The sequence below is a fragment of the Bos indicus x Bos taurus genome, chromosome 18 (assembly GCF_003369695.1).
Source record: "Bos indicus x Bos taurus breed Angus x Brahman F1 hybrid chromosome 18, Bos_hybrid_MaternalHap_v2.0, whole genome shotgun sequence".
In the NCBI taxonomy this organism is placed as follows: domain Eukaryota; kingdom Metazoa; phylum Chordata; class Mammalia; order Artiodactyla; family Bovidae; genus Bos; species Bos indicus x Bos taurus.
The window spans coordinates 8,944,099-8,958,370 of NC_040093.1; the positions used below are offsets into that span (position 1 = coordinate 8,944,099).

At 53.1% G+C, this 14,272-nt stretch overlaps 1 protein-coding gene across 5 annotated transcripts; it reads right to left on the reverse strand.

The window, feature by feature from the left end:
- Positions 1-174: 174 nt before the first annotated feature.
- LOC113876140 (transmembrane protein 202-like) lies at positions 175-14,016 on the reverse strand. Of its 5 annotated transcripts, XM_027515013.1 has the most exons (6): positions 13,739-14,016; positions 6,974-7,168; positions 4,409-4,609; positions 1,483-1,629; positions 1,010-1,192; positions 175-853 (listed from the first exon to the last, which is right to left on the reverse strand). In XM_027515013.1, exons 3-6 carry the CDS (start codon positions 4,524-4,526, stop codon positions 684-686), a joined length of 618 nt encoding a protein of 205 aa, XP_027370814.1. In that variant the 5' UTR covers positions 4,527-4,609; positions 6,974-7,168; positions 13,739-14,016; the 3' UTR covers positions 175-683. The 5 variants fall into 5 exon arrangements, 4 of the variants coding, with proteins under 4 accessions (XP_027370814.1, XP_027370813.1, XP_027370812.1 ...); XM_027515012.1 differs by lacking the exon at positions 6,974-7,168 and having other exon boundaries at positions 1,010-1,138; XM_027515011.1 differs by lacking the exon at positions 6,974-7,168.
- Positions 14,017-14,272: the final 256 nt, after the last annotated feature.

Below are 14,272 nucleotides of genomic sequence, written 5' to 3' on the forward strand. Positions count from 1 at the left end.
CCTCCCTCCCCAGCCCTCCCGGACTCTTGGCGGGAGATTTGCAGTTATGAGCAGCGGGGAAAGGAAGGGTCAGAGAGGCAGGTGTAGACAAAAAGGCTCAGGCCCCAAAGGGCAAGGCAAGGACTCTGAGCCCCACTCTTCCTTGGAGGGAGAGCAGGAAACGGAGGCTCGGACTCTGAGAGAAGGAACCCACGTTTTATTAATGGCTGGGAAAGCCAGGAACGTGAAGGACGGTGGAAATGTAATTGCAAGCCACGCCCCCCCGGGGTAGGGCCTGTTTCGCCGATGAGCGGGGCGACATCCAAGGCTGGGCAGTGTCATGTCGGTCCGGGGGGCCAGACTGGACGTTCTGGGGCGGTGCTAGCCCTCGGAGGGGTAGAAATGCCTATAATGGAGTGAGGCTTCGGGCCACCGCCAGTGAGAGCCGGACACCCGGGGGCGGGGCCTCGCCAGGCTCGGGGGCGGGGCCACACCGCTCTGGCCGCGCGCCGAACGCGAGTGGGCAGCGTCGGACTTCCGGGGTGGGGGCAGGGAGAGACTTGCTGGGCGGGAAGGCCAAGGTGAAAGGGGTGGCCCGGCACCTGGCGGCGGTTACTATCAGTGTCCTGAGAAGCTCGGGTGCAGCCGGCTTCAAGAGGCTTGGACGAGGCTGGAGGTGGGGGGTGGGGGCGGGGGGCAGGCTCTTAAACGGACAGGTCCTCGGCGTGCTTGGAGCCTGCGTCCGACGACAGCTGTTCGGATATGGACTTCCGGGTGTTCTGCAGCGAGGCCCACCGGCGGTAGCTCATCCGCCGTTCCGTGGAGGACGTCCCTTTGCCCCACATGCCCATGTAGTTTAAGTAGCTCAGGATTCCTGGGGGCGGGAGTGGAGCTGCTAGATGGCCCCCTAGGCCCCGGCCCTTCCCTGTAGGCTGACCTCCCGTGGGGTCCACCCCAATCCGGTCCGAGGCCCTGCCTGGTACGCTCGCCCGGGGCCCCACCCCCTGCCCTGCCGAGACCCCGCCCTCACCGGCCCACAGCATCAAGGCGCTGGCACCCCAGCTCAGGTAGGTGGTCACCAGGTAGGATACCTGTGGCCTCGGTTTGAGCATCTCGCAGTTGGCTATAAAGAGCGTCAGGCTGAGGAGAATCAGGAGCCCTGCACTGAGATGGGGCCAGAGATGGACACGAGGCTGGACAGGGACCCAGAGACCTCCAGAAAGAGAAGCAAGCCAGAGACATCCTCTCCCACCCTGCATGACTAGTGTGCCCGTGCGCGGGGACACACACATTCACGACAGAAAGATACCAGGAGTGGGGAAACAGGAAGAGAGTGAGGGATATAGTAGTTAGAACTGAGAAGCCTACAGCAAGGGGCAGGGGCGGGGGGACGCAGAGCTCAAGAGACATTCAGAGACCCAGCTCAAGAGACATTCAGAGACCCAGCAGGACAGCAATTCTGGGACACGCCTCCCCGAAGCCTTTCCCCAGGGCGACACTTACCAGTGAAGGAGCTGAGGGTACTGAAGACGAGGTCAGTCTTGTTAAGACGGCGGAGTGCTGGCCGGAAGGAGAAGCCCATGGCCAGGAGGAGAACTAGAGCCAGGATCACGGCCAGGATCATGAAGCCCATGCTCATGTGGATGAGAACTGGGGGGAAAGGAGGTAATGCCCCAGACTCACCCCTACTCTCCAAGGTCATCCTCCAAAGTCATCCCCAACAGACACCCCTGAAGTTTAGCCACAGACATCCTCAGTATCGCCCCCAATGCCATCGCCAAAGTCACCTCCTAGAAACTCCATGATTCCCACCCTCACAAAGTCAACCCCATGTACCCATAAAGTCAACCCCAAATCATCCCCACTTTCTTTAAAAAGTGTGAATCGCTATGTTGTACACCTGAAACTTATATAATGTTGTAAGTAAACTATACCTCAGTTTTAAAACAAGTCATTCCCACTTGCACCCTCAAAGTTGTCCCAAATCACCCCCTTCCCCCAAAGTCAACCCCAGTCATTCTCATAATCAACTCCACACATACCTCTAAGATCACCCCACAGATGATCCCTGAGTCACCCCCACCCACATCCTCAAGTTCAGCCCACAGAATCATCTCTAGCATTTCTAGAATTATCCCCACAGACACCCCCAAAGTTACTCTGCTCGTACTCCCAAAAGATTTCCCACAGCAGATCACGTTTATACCCTCAATACCAACCCTCCACTCCCAATAGCACCCTCGAAGTTACCCAGGACAACTCAGTCACATTAATCTGTAAAGTCACCCTACTTCTCTCCCACTCATACCCCAGGGTTCCCTAAGGACCCCATTCACACCCCTAGGCCTCCCCATATATACCAAGGTCACCCCTAGAGCCCCTCACAGACATTCTCCAAATAACCCCCCAAATGTCCCCCAGAGCGCACACACAGATATACACACAAGAAAACTTCCAAATACTCTAAAATCAAAGTACCTAAAAGACATAATCACACTCAGTTTGAAATTGACATCCAGTTTTCATTTCAGCATGACAAGAGTTTTAGCCCCTTCTGAGAATTACATATCTTCCTTTTAGCCCTTTCCTACTTTACCTACTTTTGAACAGCGCAAGACTGTTTCATCCAAATGAGCTAAAACTCCATCTGCTTTGTTACTGGAAAACCGCATGTATATACAAAATAGAGATCGTGCTCTCGGGATCAATAACATAATCCTGGTTCAGTGTTTTTCACAACATACTCTGCCTTCTGGGATCACAGAAGTAGTCATGTAACTCAGGCTGAGTCAATCACAGTGCCCCAGTGACTTAGGCAGTGGTGATTGGCTCAAACATGGGCACATGGACCAAGGCCAACCAAACTCTTCCCTGGGACTTTTTCTAACTGAAACTGTCAGGTACCAGCTCTTTCCTCTCTAATCAAGAAGATTATCAGCTGGGAACTGCCTCAGACTTACATCCAGCCTCATGGAATCCAGCCAACCACAGAATGACATCGTCCTAACCACAATAAAATGGTTCAGGGAGAAGTGAGAAATCTCAGGGTAATAAATCTGGTCCTATGGGAGCCAATCCTGAGACCCTCAGAAGACAAGTTACTCTCTTTTCTCCATGGTTGTGTACAGGAAAAACAAAATGGGACCCCAGAAACTGCTGACAGCCCCACTGCCGCTGTACAGCACAGCTTGCCTGAGGGCCCAACACACAGGAAGCCTTCAAGGAGAGATGGCAAGAGACAGACACCTTTTGAGCACCTGGATCCAGCAGTACCTGAACCTGAACAATTTATGCCTATGGACTTTTCTGTAACTTGAAACGAGCTTGAGTTTGAGAGGTATAAGAGAAAGAAACATCCCAAGTAAGTAAGATTAATACTACATAATGTTCTGAAAGTTTTATGAGAACTTATTTGCGATCTGAAATGAAGGTAGGTGCATTGACTTGGGGCAGGGGTGGAAATCCTTATGATAATAAGAAACCTGGATGAAACACTTACTGTAATATGTGCCAGGTGCTATTCTAATTCTTTTGTGTGTTTTAACTCATGTATTCCTCAAACAGCCCACAAATAGGTACCAATATCACTGGCATTATAGACATGAAGAAGCCAAGCCACACAAGGGTAAAGAAATATGCCCAAGGTCACTCAGCTACCAAGTAGCTGAGCCAGGGTTCAAACTCAGGTGTTCTGGCTCCAGGGTCTGGGCTGACTCTGTGGTAATGCTCAAAAGCACTGGAAAAGCAGAGACCTATAAGGAAGCAAAATATTTCTGGGCTTCCCTGGTGGCTCAGCAGTAAACAATCTGCCTGCCAAATGCAAGAGACACAGGTTCGATCCCTGGTCTGGGAAGACTTCCACATGCCTCGGGGCAACTAAGCCCATGCACCACAACTACTGAGCCTGTGCTCTAGAGCCCAGGAGCTGCAACCCACATGCCCTAGAGCCTGTGCTCCACAACGAGAGAGGCCACCGCAGTGAGAAGCCCGTGTACCGCAACTAGAGAAAAGCCCACACAGCAATGAAGACCCAGCACAGCCAAAAACAAATTGTTATTAAAAAAAAATTCCTGAAGGAGCTAGAAGCCATCTTGTTTTCTTTTTAAAAAATAAAAATAAAAAGAGTGGGAGAGAGAATGATGGTGTCTTTAGCCATCTAATCATGAAGCAGATTGGGGTTTGGCCAAGTGTAGTACTCTTCTTCCCAAGCATAGTGCCACTCCCGTTGCCTCATAAGCCGCATACAACTCCAGGAAACTCCCTCCCAAGGCCTTCAGAGAATTTCCAGAGAGCCCCTCAAGAATCCTAAAGATTTCCCTGGCAATCAAGAACACCCAAAGAGGTTCCTCCAGAGGTTTTCTCTGTTGATCATCTCTAAAGACCACCACCCCATAGAGAGCCCCAAAGCCCGCCCCATCCCCCCACTGACCCGTGACTTGGCGCAGGTCGGCACATGTGTGCTTCTTGCAGTTGGTCCAGAAGCCCACGTAGCCAGTGTAGGCGCCGTGCAGGTAGGCCATACGCCCGTCCAGCACGCTGAGCAGCATCGCGGTTGCCAGGATGATGAAGACAAGACACCAGGCTCGCAGGACGAACTTGCGGTCCTCCTCCCATGAAGAGATCGGTTCCACTGGGGAAGAACAGAGTTCCTGGGGCCTGGCTCAGCCTGCACCACTGTTAAATCCTGGTTTCCACCTTCGAACACAACCACATCCCCCCGCCCGCCCACCCTCACCTTGCCTGTTACCCTGTATGCAGTTCCCTTCCACCCACAGCCATCTTCCCAACCCCACCCAAACCCCAATCCCAGCTGCATCCTCATCTCTGTTTCCTGTCCCACCCCAGCACCATCCACAACCCCATGCCATCTCCAGGATGCTCCCTGTCCTAAACCCCGAACACAACTCCATTCCCATCTCTGACCCTGACGGCGCAGGTCACCTCCCACCTACAACCCATCCTAAACCCAAATCTACTTGTTTTGTCTCCAGCCTCATCTTCTGTTCCCTCATTCCCCAAATCTCAGCTCAATCTCTGCTCCCAACATCATCCCCTTATCTTCATCCCTGTCTCAGATCCCAACCCAGGACACGGACAACTGTGACACGGGCTCCCAAGGGTGCTCACGAGGCCAAGACCCATGATGTCAAAAGAGTCCCCACCAGGGCTTCCCTGCTGGTCCAGTGGTGAAGAATCTGCCTTGCGATGCAGGGGACACCCATTCGATCCATGATCCAGGAAGATCCCACATGCCTCAGAGCAGCTAAGCCCGTGCGCCACAACCACTGGGCCTGTGCTCTAGAGCCAGGAGCCGCAACTGTGGAGTCCATGTGCTGCAATTACTGAAGCCCGAGCTCCACAACAAGAGACGCCACTGCAATGAGAAGCCTGCACGCTGCAACTAGAGAGTAGCTCCCACTTTCTGTAACTAGAGAAAGTCCTCGTGCAGCAATGAAGACCCGGCAGAGGCAAAAATAAAAGAGTGGACACGGGTGGTGCACCCAACAGTCACCAAGGGCTATGGGAAGAGACCCAGTCTTTGGCAAGATTCAGGGAAAGGTTAGGAGACAGAGAGGCAGAGGAGAAGTAAAGAGAGCAAGACGACACGTAGAAATTGAGAATAAAGGGATGAAATTGATTTGTAGAAGGCCCTGGGGTAAGGGGAAGGGTGGGAACAGGCAGGGGGAAGGAATTAGAGATTCAGATCTCAGGCCCTCCAGAAACTGCAAGAATTGACCTCAGATGTGGCCCGTGACCCAGCGCTGCCACCGCTGTGTCTAGCCCTGACCCCACCCAGGGCCCCTCTCCGATCCTGCTCTGCCTTCACCCTGACCATTCCTGATCCTCTTCCCCTAACCCTGCCCTGTCCTGACAGCTCTCTGACCCAGCTGTGACCCCATTCCTGACCCAATCCTGAGCCCACCCTGACCCAGTCCAAGCCCCCATGTCTCTCACGAGCAGCTAGAGTAGAACATGAGTCCATGGCCAACGTCCCAACCTCCTGGAACCCCTCCAACTGTCATGGAACCTCCCCCCCAGCCTCAGTGCCAGGCCAGACTAAAGCTCCGAGGCCTGCCTGTGGACAGTGAGAGAGACCACGACCGACAGGAGAGGGGACAGAGAGATTCAGACCCTGAGGGACGGAGCAGGAGGCCCAGGAGAGACCAATGGGCTTCCAGGAGGATACAGTGATGGTTGGAAAAGGGGGATGAGGCGGTTGGCAGGGTGTTGAGTGCATCCAGGCACCGGCCTTGTCCCATATCTCCACATGGCCCAGAGGTCCCATTCTGGTCAACAGAGCACTCAGCCGGATTCCCTCCCGGCCGCTCCCAGCAACTCCCAAGGTGAGACCCAAAACCTTTCATCCAGCACCTTCAGGTCCTGGCTCAGTAACCAAGACTCTCAGTCCTCCCCCGAGACTCGCCGGGTCAGTATCCAAGAGCCCCTGCCTATCATCCACAGTCGCCGGGTCAGTATCCAAGACCCTCAGCCCAGCACCCTGACTCGTCGGGTCAGTATCCAAGAGCCGCTGCCCATCATCCACAACCGCCGGGTCAGTATCCAAGACCCTCAGCCCAGCACCCCGACTCGCCGGGTCAGTATCCAAGACCCTCAGCCCAGCACCCCAACTCGCCGGGTCAGTATCCAAGACCCTCAGCCCAGCACCCTGACTCGCCGGGTGAGTATCCAAGACCCTCAGCCCAGCACCCCGACTCGCCGGGTCAGTATCCAAGAGCCGCTGCCCATCATCCACAACCGTCGGGTCAGTATCCAAGACCCTCTATCTATCAACAGTCACCGACTCAGTATCGAGGACACGACGCCTGTCATCGGCTCTCACCGGGCCAGCATCCAAGACCCACTATCCGTCACCTACAGCCGCCAGTTCCACCCCCGAGACGCTCCCCCAGTTTTCCAAAGTCGCCTCTTCAGCAGCCAAAACCCCCTGCTAACTACTCGCACCCCTCTGACCAACATAAAATCAGTGACCTACCACAGCCAACTAAGTGTCCAGGGTCCCAAGTTAAGTCTTCAAAGCTCCACGTCACCAGTCCGGGCCAGAGTCGACGTCCCCCTCTCAATTACTCACAGTCCCGAGGCCAGTATCAAAAGCGTCGAGTCAACTGTCTGGACCTCCCAGGAGACCATCAGAGACTCTTTGAGCAGCTCCCAAATCAGCCAGTCCATCCTGGAAAACAACGCTCAGAACTTACCATCGGCCTCCTTCGAGAACAATGCTGGCAGGTGAGAGGCAGGGGTGCAGGGAGTAGGGCGGCTTTGGGGTCCAGAGTTCTAGGAGGTGGGGTATCAGGCAAAAGTCAGGGACCAGGGAGGCACGGTCAGTATACAAGGTAGAGGTCGGACTTAGGGGTGGCAGGGATGAAGGCTGGCCCTGGATGGGGCACGGCATAGAGCCTGGACCTGTGATTCCACCCAGCGATTGGAAGGGGCGGTGGCAGCTCCTGGAAACTAGGATCTGGAGGCCAGGGAGCCTCAAGGCTGTTCCAGGGTGAGCAGGTCCTAGAGGGGGGACCTGGGGGATACAGGGCATGGAGAATGGACACAGAGAAGAGAGAGTCTGAATGTCAGATTGCCCAGGATTCTGACACGAGGACCTAGAAGCGGGGGTGGTCGGCTGGGCTGGCTGGCTGGACCCGATGCTGACCCTGGTGGTGCGCCGCCCACTGCAGGTATCTGGGCAAGTGTAGGCTCAGCCACTGTCAGCTGCCCATGGGCTGGTGGCTGCTGCACGAGGCCAAGAGGATCAGCCGCCAGCTGAACCTACTGCTGAGCCTGGCCAGCATAGTCATCATCGGTCTCATCTCTCTGGGCCAGCCCTGGATCCACTTCCAGGTGCCCCTGGCACCCCTGGGGGACCCTGGCTTCCGGACCATCCCCATCGACACCGTCTTCGTCGTCCGCTGCTCGGATATGGCCTGCCTGCACGAGTATGACCAGAATGCTTGTAAGGCCTGCCCTATACTCACTACTCCTGGGGCTCCTCTTTCCTCTTTGTTTCAGGGACACTCCCCGCCTTCCTGCCTCCCCAGGGTTGATCCTCTCTGCCCTGGGTTGGTCCTCCTCCTCCCCATGGCGGGTCCTCCCTTTTCCCAGGAGGGTCCTCACTGCCTCAGAATCATCCTCACTGTCCCTTGCTCATTCTCACCTACGTGATACTCATCCTCACAGTTCTCACAACCTTAACATCTTACACCCTACCCCTAAGGAATCTGTCCACATCGCATCAAGTTGGTTCCTCAATGCCCACCCCGCTCATCACTGCCCCAAAACCTGTCCTGACTGACCTGGAGGTGCATACCTTAATGCCGAAGGCATCTATCTGCCTCAGTCTCCCTTCTCTAGAGCCCAGTTTCAATTTTCTTACAATGCCGGCGGGGGGCGGGGGGCACAAAGAATTCTCAAGGAAGACGGCTTAACAATGCCCCTAGGCTCCCGGGAGACCTTCTCCCCGCCAGGCTCGGGGCCTGAGGGCCTATCCCAGTGTTCCTGCTTCTCTTCCTCCCCTAGACTTGCTGGACTTTGCCTGGGCCTTCCTCCTGGTCGCCAGCATTACCAACTTCATCCTCTGCATCATTCTAATAAACATCATCTTCTCCACCAACTCCAACGTGCCCTTGCTGGACTTCTCCAATGTCATCATCACAGCCCTCACAGGCACGGCGCTGAGACCCTCCCCTGAGGAGCCAAGTCAGGAGCGCCCAAAGCCCGTCCTGATACCCAGCCCCTCCCCACCACGCTCCAGTCCCACCTCCGTCCTCGCCCTTCACCCCCCCACCCCAAGCCTGTCTCCCTCCACATCTCCACCCCATCTTAGGACAGATCGGTTTCCAACCCAACTTCTCCAGCCCCGACACCAGCCTCCACGTCACCTTCCGCCTCCACCACCAACACACCTCCAATTCATTCATATTCCCATGCATGATGTCCGTTCTCGTCCCCACGCCCACTTCGACATTACCTTCTTTCCAGCCCCCAAACAATCCCTGTTACCATCTCCGACCCCTTTACAAACCTTGACACCAAAGCTCCATGCCTAACCCATCCTCAAGACTCATGCCAAATTCAACCCACCCCTGTCGCCTATGAGTCTCAACCTCCAACTCAAGCCCCATCCATCTCTGATCCCGTCTTCTTCATCCCCAACCTCAACTACCACCAGACCCTGATCACCTATGACTCTCACTCTCAGACTCAACTCAATGCATTCCCGCCCCCATCTTCTCACCTGTCTCCAATCCATCCCCATTCCCAACCCCAGCTCAACCTCATCCCCCTAAACCTCAGAGTCCATCCCACAAATATCCACTGTCCAATACTCAACCCCGTGGTCAGTTTCAACTCCATCCCAGATCCTATTTCACCATCACCACCGCCACCACCAGCTCTGTGATTTTGTTCAAGCTAGGTCGTGTTTCTGAGCCACAGTTTTCTCATCTGTAGGAGGGGGGTGAAATTCCCTACCACGTGGAGACACAGGGAGGACTGAATTAGAAAATGTCAGTACATGATGGCAGCTATTTAGCTTTGCACACAGCCTTGCCATGATAGTCCTCTCTCTTTTCCAAATAACTCAAAATCGATATTCTGATTACAATAGTTTAGTTTTCCATTTGCGTGCCAAGTTCTGCTTTTTTCGAAAAGCGGTGGCGGGGGTGGAGAGGGGGCTGGGGGGGGGGGAGGGGCACTTTAATTTGGAAATGAAGGATATTGTGTTCCTGTCTCCTGTAATAATTGATCACAACAGTCTGTTGCATCAAAAGAACATTTTTGGAGAGTGATAGTAGGGGCAACAAGAGAGAACACCCAGCTTCCTGTTTTCTTGCTAGTAAAAGGTATTTTATCCAGTTTGTCCAGTAACTCTTCCTGATTGTTTAAGGAACAAAGTGTAGAAAACATCTCTGCTTTGTGTCATCTAAAGTAGGACATTTCTCTGTAAGAAAATCACATCTGGGACTTCCCCAGCTGTCCGGTGGTTAAGACTCCATGCTTTCAGCACAGGAAGAATGGGTTCTGATCCCTCATTGGGGAACTGAGATCCCGTGTGCCACTGAACGCAGCCAGAAAAAAACATTTTTTTTACCCACTCCCCCTTTTAATTAGATGGAAAGCACTTATCTCCTATATTATTTTTCAAAACCATAAAAATTACCCTGTGCTCCACTACAGGAGGGGAGGAAAAAGAGTCTTTTCCTTTTCACAAATTGTCTTTTTTTTGTTTTTTAAGATTTATTTATTTTTGACCTTGGTGGGTCCTTGCTGCTGCACATGGGCTTTCTCTGGCTGCAGTGAGTAGGCACTACTCTTCACTGATTACAAGGCTTCTCCTTGCGGTGGCTTCTTAGCACGGGCTCCAGGGCGAGCAGTCTTCAGTAGTCGAGGCACATGGGCTTAGCTGCCCCACAGCATGTGGGATCTTCCTGGAGCAGCATCGAACCCATTTCCTCTGGATTGACAGGCGGATTCTTAACCACTGGGCCACCAGGGGAAGTTCACCAATTATCTTTAAATTCATGTCATTTCAAAATAAAATTAAAATATTCAGAATGATTAAGTTTCTTGTCCACTGCTTCAGAAACCCAAAATTCAACACCCAATAGAGCAATGATAACCTCAGTTTTTGAGGACCCACTGTGTGCCAATCTCAATAACTCCTCATGACGACCCAAGGAGATGGGTCCTACGACTACTCCCATTTTACAGATGAGGGAAATGAGGCTCAGAGAGATGGGAGTGGCTGCCCTGAGGTGGGGGATACAGAAGCAAGAGCTCCAGTCTGCTAGCTCCAAAGCCTGTGGTTTTAGACGTCACCGTCGCCCGGCTAAAGAGCCAAGCCTTGCCCTTACCCACGTCCTCCACCACGATACTGTCAGGAGCCTGCTTTCCTGCCTGTGAGCAGAGGTTCATGAAGGTGAAAGCGAGTGGGAAAATAAGGAGCAAGACCCTGGCAGCCACGCAGTTCTGGGGAGGGGTCCTGACACACGGGACGCCTGGCCTCCTAACACCTGTACTCATGCAGGGACCAGCATGATCCTGGGTATCCTGTTCTACCTGATGCAGGCCCGGGAATACCTGCAGGAAGGCATGACCTACAAACTGGGGTGCAGCTTCTACCTGGCATGGACCGGAGTCTTCTTCTTTGTGATGATTGGTCGGGGCCAGGGCAGGGTTGGGGTTTGGGGCTTGGGCATGGATTCCAGGATGCAGATGGGGACCGGGGTGGGATAGATTGGGGATGGGGGGGAGCTTGTGGACAAGGAGGACTGGACTGAGGAGGGAGATGGGGTTGGGGATGGGCATAGGGCTGGATGTAGGGGCAGGGTTGGGGTTTGGATTTGGGAATGGGTTGGGGACCGCATAGGGGTATGGGGCTAAGTTTGGGTTTAGATGTGAGTCTGGGGACGTGACAGGGAGCATAGCTGGGCTTGGAGAAGCGACTGGCATCAGGCTTGGGCTGGTGAACTCTGCGCCTCACCCTCTCTGCTCTCTTCCTTCCCCTAGGTTTCTTTTCCTATTTGAACTACATAAATTTCTGGTCCCTCCTGGCGAACCAGGCCATCTGGACTTAAGAAGTGGGAATGTCCCCACCCTCAAGTCTGCTCTGGCGGCTCCCTGTCGAGCAACCTACCAGCCCTTCTCTCTAGCCCCCGACCCCCCACCAAGAGTCTTGTCCTTTTTTCAGTCCCCTCTGAAATCCCTCCAACTCAGATTAATGATGTGTATTTTCAAATAATCTGTACTTCTCACCCAGAACGTTTGTTTAGTTCAGTACCTTGTAAGCGGTCCCTGGAAATGCCACGCCTCCTTGGGGCCCTCTTGGGGAGAGGGATGGGTTGGGGAGGGACTTGGGGGAAAGAGACGGGAGAGGTTCCTGGCATACAGATGGTGCTCAAGCAATGTCTGTTGAACAGCTGACTCTCCCCAAGCTCTCTGGGCTTCATTCTTCACACTTGTGACCCCCTAACAATGTGCTCTTCCTGGCACCCACATTTCACCTCTTGCCCTTACCCCTTACAGCTCCTGCCATCACCCCTTACTTCTCTCCACACAAGTCTATTCCTTTAACTTAAAAAAATTTTTTTACAGTATCCCACTCCTTCCCTATTTATTTATTTTAAAGGCTGTTACATGTAGCCAGTTTTTGCAGATGGTTTGGGGGATAAAGACAGTACAGTTGTCCCTCGGTATCGGCAGGGAATTGGTTCCAAGACTCCCTTGGATACCAAACTCTGGGGATTCTCAAGTCCCTTATATAAAATTGCAGAGTGGATTTCCCTGGTGGCCCCATGGTCAAGAATCTGCCTGCCAATGCAGGGAACATGGGTTCAGTCCCAGGTCCAGGAAGTTTCCACGTGCCATAGGGCAACCAAGCCCATGTACCACAATTACTGAGCCCACACTCCAGAGCCCATGCTCCACAACAAGAAAAGCCACCACAATGAGAAGCCCCCGTACCACAGCTAGAGAGTAGCCCCTGCTCACTGCATCTAGAGAAAGTCCATGTGCAGCAATGAAGACCCAGCACAGCAATAAATTGATTTTAAAATTGTAGGGTATTTGCATATAAACTATGCACATCCTCTTGTACACTTTAAATCATCTGTAGGTTTACCTATAATATGTAATGTAACAGAAACGCTATGTAAACAGTTGCTGAGGCACACACCAAATTCAAGTTTTGTTTTTTGGAACTTTCTGGAACTATTTTTTCCCCCCAATTTTTCCACCTGAGATTGGTTTAAATGTGAAATCTGTGGACACAGAAAACCAACTGTACCTTAATCTAGTTAGAGTTTAGTCTATAGTATGTGCTCATTAAGTGTTGTTACAATAATTGTTCCTCTTGTCGCCCACAAAAGGCTTTCCGATGTATTCATTTTTAACAAAAAGTGAGCTGCAACTATGTGCAAGACACAGGGTCTATAGCCAACTGGACACAGATCCTAGTCTTTAAGGAATTGACAACTTTGCAGGGAGGAAAACCTCCCCTACCCTGCAAAACCCAAAAAGTGCCCACAAGTAGATATGTTAGGAGAGAAGAGCTATGAAGGGAAAGAACAGAGGGTCAGGGAGACCAGTCTGGAAAGGAGAGGGTCTGTTATATAGAGTGGACAAGCAGGGGCTCCATGCTAAGTTGACCTCTGAGCAGAAACAGGACTGAAGAGACAGAGCCATGGGGACTGATTGGGGGGAAAGAGTTCCAGGCAGAGGAGACCACAAAACCAAAGTTCCTGGGGTAGAAATGTCCTTGACAGGATCGAGAAAGACCAGGGAGGCCAATGTGCTGGTGGAGCCTGAGCAAGGAAGAGAGAGGAAGGAAAGATAAGGGCAGAAAGGGAACAGAGCCCAGGTCACTCTGGGCCGTGTGGGCCACAGTGGGGACTTTGCATTCCTGAGTGAGGCAGAACCAGTGAAGGAAACGTTGTCACTTCTTTAACGTGCAGAGTTTAGGTCTCTTCCTTTTACTTCAGATCACAGTCTCCTCACTAGACGGGAGAAAACCCCAGTGATCAGGGGAACCAGCTAAAGCGTGTTCTATTCACACAAGGGAATACTTAGCTACTGCTTAAGGAATGAGGTCACTGTGTACTGATGGGAAGAGACTACGTATGGGACAAACTGGAGTTTTTTGTTTTTGTTTTTTTTAAAAAAGCATCTTTACCCATAAAACGTGTGTGTGTGTGTGTGTGTGTGTGTGCGCGCGCCCGCACGTGTCCATAAAATAAAAGTCCACACCAACCTGTTGACATTGGCGACTGTACGCAGTAGGAGGATTGAAGTAGAGGTTTCATTTCATACGTTTAAAAAAAAAAAAACTTTTACAATCATGTCAGTTGCAAGACACTCCTCAGATCTCCAACCATACCAAGACTCTAAGTTTCCAGGCGAGCCCGGGCCTCCAGCCCGCTCCTACCTCGACCCAGGGCGGGGGCCAGCCTTCCAGCCTCCGCCTAGCCCCCTCCCCACCTCTCACTGCGCAGGCTCGGCCTCTAACTCGGCGCCACGCAGACGCTTTCCCGGAACGCCCCCTTGTCAATCTCCGCGCTGGCCCCGCCTCCCACCCTGCGGCTGGGACTGTCTGAGTAGGCCCCGCCCCCGCAGCCACAGCGCTCACCCCTGCCGCGCTGGCAATCCCAGCGGCGTCGCCTTCCGGCTCCGCCCACATTCAGGGAGGGGCCGGAAGGCGCCTCTCCCCCATGGCCCGCCTCTCGTGCTGTTCACAGAATTGCCTGACTCTAATGCAGGATAACTGCCCCCAGTATTTGCTTGCTCC